Source organism: Gadus macrocephalus, chromosome 8, assembly GCF_031168955.1.
Source record: "Gadus macrocephalus chromosome 8, ASM3116895v1".
Taxonomy (NCBI): domain Eukaryota; kingdom Metazoa; phylum Chordata; class Actinopteri; order Gadiformes; family Gadidae; genus Gadus; species Gadus macrocephalus.
Window position 1 is genome coordinate 14,391,506 of NC_082389.1, and position 7,550 is coordinate 14,399,055.

Genomic DNA, 7,550 nt, shown 5'->3' on the forward strand with positions numbered 1-7,550 from the left:
AACATAACAAATTACTGTCTCAACATTTTATAAAATGGTATAAAGACAAATATAGTCAAACATTGTTTGACTATATTTGACGTAACATTTCTCTGACACTCAAAACCATTGCATCAAAGCTCAAATTCTTTTTGATTTTGATATATTATTGTTTTTCATAATATTCCTCCTCACTGCGTGTGACACAAAGTTCAACCAGTCTAGCTTTCTCTCCACTAGCAGCTATCCATTGTCTGTCAAACATTTGCATGGTAATGGCTTACGCATATTGGTTTATAAGTCACCATGCAACAGTGCCACTGAAGCAGGTTTAAACCCACAGCAGAAAGATTAAACAGGGCCAACAAAAACACAACGATGGCAAATCAGATCAACATTGGAAGAAGCAAATACATTTGGAATAAAGATGCCTTCCGCAAGCTCAAATAAGTGAGCCTTTGGCGCAGGTTTACCCAATAAAGACATTTACCCTGGACCAAATTCGAGGACCGCACCAGCACTTGTTAGACATGGGATGAAATCATGCCAAGTTTCTATTTGACTATGTGCAAATGTGTATAGTTGTGAAGGATTATATATGTAGGCCTGCAAGTCGGGCCCAACTTATTTAATCTTTTGATGGACTAAAAAGGTCTACTACCACAGGGCCTGTGGTAGTAGACCATGCGCCACCGAATTGGTTTTCCTAGGCTCCTCCCCCAACCAGCAAGATGTTGAACAAACCCAGTTGAATGGCAAGGTACCACATCGTCCATGTGGTGTCGGCATTGCCTTGCCATGTCACAGCTCTCCCTTCAACGTGAGGTGATGGCTGGTTTACCTGTCGGCCCTGATTACCAGGGCACCACAGGTGTGAAGCCCAACCCACCCCATTTGCAATGGCTTTAATCCGGCATTGTAGTGAAATGTATTTGATCCTAAATAAATACAAATTGTGTTGTAAGGTCTTGTGTTTCGGGCCGGGTTGAATCTTGTTCGGGTTTTGCTTTTTGACATCATGTTGTGTTCGTTTTCTGTCTATTTAATAACAGCCACCTTGTTATCTAAACTGCACCTAGAGGTCAGTTTTCCCACTCTATTGTTTAGACTTTAGTCAACCATTGTTGAAAGTAATCATTGAACAGCCCGTGATTCTGCTATTCCAAAAGCACATGTGGATTCACAAATAAAAGATTGCCTTGTAATCATCTTACTAGGATAATTCTACCAAAACTGAAGAATGAACTAACAGAACAACGAGTTGAAGCAAAGAACGAAATAACTGTTTCCATTATATATAAAGCACTTGCATAATAATACATGAGTAGAATGTTAATGGATAACTTTATTAAAGGATCAAATAAGTTCACCACGGCTGTTGGTGGTGACCTAGATCGGAGTCATCTCGCGATAAGTCATAATCTTTCGTCCAGCTCTCTAAGGCCCCGTCCACACGAAGCCGATTTCATGGCGAAACCGCAAAGGTCTTGTACGGTTCGGCCTTCCGTCCACACGAAGCCGGCGAATCCGCTGACCGAAACCGCAAACTTCTGAAACCACCCTCGGAGGTGGTTTCAAATCTTTCCGGTTTCGTTTTGGTTTCGTGTGGACGCCTGAAACCGACTGAAACCGCAAACCATGACGTCATCGCCCCACCCCTCGACCTCCTAGCCAATGGCTCTTAAGCCCGCGGAGTCTCAGAAATCACAACAAAAAAGATGATGGCGGACTACAAGCTTGTAATCGTTCTGCAGCATATCATGTCCCTTGTTGGGTTGCTAAGCCATTATTTATTGAGAATCTAGTTCGCCATCGTAGAAGAGCTGTTTGTTTGTGTTGTTAGTGGTTCGGGGGGCAGCCTTTATGCGCATGCTCGCCTCTTCTTCTTCTGGATTTGTGTACCAGAAGCAGCGCCCCTTATGGGCCTGGAATGTTTACTACAGCGTTTCTACAGATCTATCCGGTTTCGCTTGGCTTCGTCTTTACGGAGATACTTCGAAACCGGATAGATCGAAACCGTAGGTTTCGCCCGTTTCGGCTTCGTGTGGACGGGGCCTAAGTTGCTCTGTCTGCGTAGCAGTCCTGCTGCTGACGTTTGCAGGGGCGTCGGTCATTTTGTGTGTCTATCGAAAGCCTTGCAAGAAGATACATCTAACTTTTCATAATAGGTAAAATGCATGATCGTTTAACTGTACAGCTTCATATATTGTGCATGCAACCAAGTATTTTAGATGCGATATTTGATTACGTAAGTACAATAGGACTAGCCGTTATACCGTTAAAGTGGAGCGCCGTTAGTTTATATGTCGAGACATCGCCAATTATACGTCTAAACTTAGCCTGTAGGGGGAAGTAGCTGGTCGCGCGGCGCGTCCCAACACCAAACAGCCAAAGGCTATTTGTTGCAGACGAGACGTAGGCTTCACCTAGTTGCAAGCATTGGGTATTTCTGAATTCTAACCCTTTGTTTACCTTTCCTTTCAGGAGTTTGATCAAACACAAAAGTGTCCACCATGACCGACGTGAGTGGGAAGGTCCTAACGGTCCTGGGTCCGATCGACCCGGACCAATTGGGCCGCACTATGACCCACGAGCATTTAACTATGACTTTCGAGTGCTGTTACTTCTCCCCACCGCCAGGGGACCAGGTGGAGAACCCATTTCAGATGCAACACATGTTCTGGTTGAGACAGAACCCGTACGGCAACCACGAGAACCTGCTCCTGAAGCAAGAAAACAGCGCGGTGCGAGAGGAACTGCTGGCGTACAAAAAGGCCGGCGGGGGAGCCATGGTTGAGAACACCACAACCGGCATCGACCGGGACCTGCCCACCATCAGACAGATGTCCAAAGAAACGGGGGTCCATGTTATTGGTGGCGCTGGGTACTATGTGGATGCCACCCACACAGAGGCCACCAAGAGGATGACTGTGGAGGAGGTGTGATCATCATTTAAGTTTTTTTTTTTTTTTATCACAATCTAAAAGATATGTCCTTTATATAAGTATTAATACTTAACTACCTTGGTGATGATTCAATTTAATATTTATGCAAACAGGTTTTGAAATTTGCATTGGAATCCTTCTTTAATTGTTGATGATGCCATAACAGGTATTCTTCTAATCAGGATTCAAATATCAGACGAGATCGAGCTAAGTTTTAAGTAATTGATTTTACCTTTAGATGTTGTGCTTAACAAAAAGTATTCGTTAGCTAGAACACATGTATCCCTTCATCAACACTGGAATGAAGGTGTTACATTCTGAAGGTATGTTAAAACCAAACAAAGCACCTTAAGCCCCCTCCCTGGGGGTCCGCCGTGCCCCTCCCCCTCAGCTCAGCGTCGTCATGGCGGACGAGGTGCTCCACGGCGCCGACGGGACGGGCATCCGCTGCGGCGTCATCGGGGAAATCGGCTGCAGCTGGCCCATCACGGACAGCGAGAAGAAGGTGCTGAGGGCCACGGCGCACGCCCAGGCCCAGCTGGGCTGCCCCGTCATCATCCACCCGGGGCGCCACCCCACCGCGCCCGCCGAGGTGGTCCGCATCCTCCGGGAGGCCGGCGGGGACATCGGCAAGACGGTCATGTCGCACCTGGACAGGTGAGGGGTCCTCGCGCGGGTTAGGGTCTCCTCCGCCGGGTTTGGCGCCTTTTGTTTGACCGTTCGGGCTGAAGGAAGGTCAGGGGATGGCCGGGGTTTTCACGTAAGAAACACAATTTCCAGTCAATAAATACTTCATCGTAATTGATATATCACACCTGACATCTATTCTATTACTAAAGCAGTAGTAAACTTTTTAGTCGATTGGTGTTTTTTCTAATGCGATAGAAAGGTGCTTGTAGGTTCTTCATTATTGAGGCTCCTAGCCGTCATTGAAGAGCCTCCCCTCTTTTATTATGTTATACCAATTAAAGGAGTTCGCTTTGGAGGAGGGGGGTGCTGCTATCTTATGTTGTAACAGTAATTGTGATAAAAGGCTGTGTGTGTGTGTGTGTGTGTGTGTGTGTGTGTGTGTGTGTGTGTGTGTGTGTGTGTGTGTGTGTGTGTGTGTGTGTGTGTGTGTGTGTGTGTGTGTGTGTGTGTGTGTGTGTTTATTTAATTTGATTTATTTGAATCCAGTAAGCATGCCCTGACTGTGCTCTGCAGGACCATCTTTGACCACGGGGAGCTGGTGGAGTTCGCTAAGGAGGGCTGCTACCTCGAGTATGACCTGTTTGGCACCGAGATGCTGGACTACCCATACGACCTGTCGGTGGACATGCCCAGTGACAGCCAACGTGTGCAGGCGTGAGTTTGAGTTTAGAATCCTTTATAATACAAACCGCTGACGACAGTGACCCCGTGTTAAATATTTGCACAAAGCAAAGCGCGCTGCACATTTCATATATTGACTTTTCCCATGAATGTGTTGGTTTTGTGTGTGTGTGTGTGTGATCAGCCTGGGGGTCCTGGTGAAGGAGGGCTATGAGGACCACATCGTGGTGGCTCACGACATCCACACCAAGAACCGCCTGACCAAGTACGGCGGCCACGGCTACTCCCACATCTTGAAGAGCATCGTGCCCAAGATGCTGAGGAGGGGCTTCACCCAGGCCCAGGTGGACAAGATCCTCATCGCCAACCCCAAACGCTGGCTCACATTCAAATAAGGACACACACACACACACACACACACACACACACACACACACACACACACACACACACACACACACACACACACAGGAGATGGCATAGATCGATGGATTGATAGACTTCTTACAGGGGGTTTGGATCACAGCTGTTATGAAATTTCATTCATTAATCGTGGTGATTTGAATGTTATTTGGTGTCTGTGAGGGAATTTGTGTGTTAATTGCAATGGAAGGAGTTCGAATTGAGGGAGATCATCTTTTTTTTCTGCATTCCAGACAGTCTAATGTATTAGCAATTATAATATCAATCACATCATATATTAAAGAGCAAACCGTCCCAGAGCCCATCAATAACTGACTCGGGTTCTGTGTTTATGCCTGGCAATATCTTTTGCACATTTCACTAATTTCTAGCCTCCACCCGCTTGAGACTCCGGAGAATTTAGCCTCTCAAAGAACCATAAAAAACCCTGAAAACAATTAGTTCCCTTCCTTTGAAATGCCAGTGTTCGCTCAGACCACAGGGACGCGGCCTGCGTCACACGGGGGTCTGCACAAACACCTAGCTAATTACATTAGCCCTTCGTCTTTCTCTCTGTTCCTCCAACAATGGCGTCTCGGTGCGCTGTTTGTTCTAACGATGACTCAACCGCTCTGTGATCCGTGTATCACGGCACCAGCCTACCATAGCATCTTGAACACCCTGCACACCCTGAACACCACCCAGCAAGAAGCCTCACGTGACGGTCTGCGTGGGGGGTGGATCCATCGACAGATACTCCTGAGGCCAGCAGACCCGGCAGAAGGACATGCATGTGGCCTCGCAGGTGGTCTTGGCCATGTGGTCTCCGGTCTCTGCAGGGCCGCATGGATGCACCGATATGACTCATATGGCTGAGAGTGCGTTAGTCATGGAGGGGGGGGGGGGGGGGGGGACAGAGAACTTCATATGAGAATATAAGATGCACCATCTTACATGCCCATGTAAAGGTGTCTGTGTGCATATACTATTTCGGTCAGTGAGTGAAAGAAGGAAGAATGTGATCATGTTTTGCTCAAGGGCTTACGTACACGGTGCACGGCTGTTGGGTTTGAACACCCACCGGCTACTGTGAGGGTCGGAACCTGCAGCCCACCAGGGTAATGCGGACCAACAATGTCTCTATGTACCGCAGTGAAGATAGCCAGTCCAGCGTGATACAGACAGGACTTTATTACAGAGACATGAGTCACAAGGAAAAGCAGCTCGGGCGCAAAACCCCTGTTCCTGGAAGTAGGCCTATCTTTACCCTCGCCCCTGGCTCATGTATGATGACCATACACATTGCTACATGTTCCTACCATCTTCACCCAGGATGGAGCCATTTCCCAATTTGAGCTGATAACATCCTTCAGTTTCTAATCTTAACAACCCTTAACTATTTAGTTGACTTCCTTTTAACAGTGAAATATAACTGTGTGTTTTAGATTTTCTCTTGTCACATTTAGTTTTATCACCACTGCCTGTCAGTTCAGCGTGTCAATCCACTGACAATGAAAGGACTGATGGTATGCCATAATAAAGTTGCAATAAACCCATAGTAAAAACCACTTCGACATAAGATCACTTAAAGCGAATGTAGCAGGACTCCTAAACTCCTAAAAAAATCCTTCCCATATGCACAGCCAAGGTTGCCATTCGATAACACCCAAGGTATAGAAGAATAGTCACATGTTTATCATTCATCTCTTCATCAGTCATTACACTATCCGGTCAAAAGTCAAGTCAATGATCAATCCGTGATCCCGGTGTGTTTGGCCGCGGGAGCCGTTTAGCCACGTCAGTCGGCGTACACCATGAAGCCGGAGTAGGTGCTGTACTTGTTGTTGTTCCCGCCGTGCGCCTTGCCGCCGTCCAGCTTGACGTACACCTCGTCGCCAGGCTCCAGGTGCAGCACGGCGCTGTTGCTGGCGTAGTCGTAGTTCTGGTCGGCGTCCTGCGCTATGGCGCTGGCCCGCACCTTCACACGATGGGACATCTGGTTCAAGAGGAGTGGGCTTTCTGCCGCATGCAAACCATTTACTCTAAGGTTCCTGATTTTGAATGCACACATTTTTTTACTTTGACATAATCTGGGAGATTCATTAAAAAAAGCATGGACATGCATGATTGGAATCCAAATCAAGCCTATTAGAATCAATAAATGTTTATTATTTAAAGTGTCTTGATTGTGTTTTTTCACTACCTAGTGGTCTAATTTAACAACACAATAATTAATTTTTAATTTGAGATCTAACAAAAAAATATTTAAGTGCATTTCTTAACATGTCAGGGTTAAAAAACGAACATATCTCCTAGTAAATAGGACTAGGCCTATATTTATTTACCACTTTAGACATGTAAAGGACATTTAAAAGGCCGTGGGACGCAGCCACCTGTTAGACAAACCAAAGGTATTTCACTGCGAGAGATAACGAAACAATGGCACGAGACTCCTGCTTTAACTAGGCTATATAAAACATTATAATAACTTTGCTCCATAAACGGTCCTACCCGGTTGTTCTTGACCAGGTCAGCCCACATGCTGGTGCCGTCTCCTCCGCGCATCAACACGTGGTAAACAAAGAAATAAATCCCCGGTATCGAACACGTGAACTTCCCCGTGGATGGGTCGTAGTGATTTCCAAGATTCGTGACCACGTCGTCAAATTTCAGCACTTCGTAGCCTTCGTGTTGTTTCTTCAGAGCTGCGTAAAAGGCGATCTTGGGGACGGTGTTGTACGTGGCTGCGCTGATGCCCCCCGTGGGTCCGTTGTATCCTCCTGACCCGGCTAACCCAGGGGGTCCTGCCTCCCCTCTCTCCCCCGGGGGGCCAATAGGTCCGGGTGGGCCAATTTGGCCCCTCGGACCCATGCGACCAATGCGCCCTGGCTCTCCTGGCGGTCCTGGCGGACC

The 7,550-nt window shown here is 47.0% G+C and overlaps 2 protein-coding genes across 2 annotated transcripts in view; one reads left to right on the forward strand and one right to left on the reverse strand.

Moving 5' to 3' along the window:
• Nucleotides 1-2,036: 2,036 nt before the first annotated feature.
• pter (phosphotriesterase related) lies at nt 2,037-4,969 on the forward strand. Its single transcript, XM_060059343.1, has 5 exons — nt 2,037-2,147; nt 2,464-2,918; nt 3,316-3,581; nt 4,128-4,268; nt 4,420-4,969. Exons 2-5 carry the CDS (start codon nt 2,493-2,495, stop codon nt 4,628-4,630), a joined length of 1,044 nt encoding a protein of 347 aa, XP_059915326.1. The 5' UTR covers nt 2,037-2,147; nt 2,464-2,492; the 3' UTR covers nt 4,631-4,969.
• Nucleotides 4,970-5,805: 836 nt separating this feature from the next.
• c1ql3b (complement component 1, q subcomponent-like 3b) overlaps nt 5,806-7,550 on the reverse strand; it is a 2,636-nt gene continuing 891 nt past the window's right edge. The window contains exons 1-2 of the mRNA XM_060059349.1: nt 7,149-7,550; nt 5,806-6,615 (exon numbers count right to left, since the gene is read on the reverse strand). The exon at nt 7,149-7,550 is cut by the window's right edge and continues 891 nt beyond it. Coding sequence (XP_059915332.1) covers nt 6,436-6,615; nt 7,149-7,550 — 582 coding nt within the window. The 3' untranslated portion in view covers nt 5,806-6,435. The remainder of the gene's footprint in view (nt 6,616-7,148) is intronic.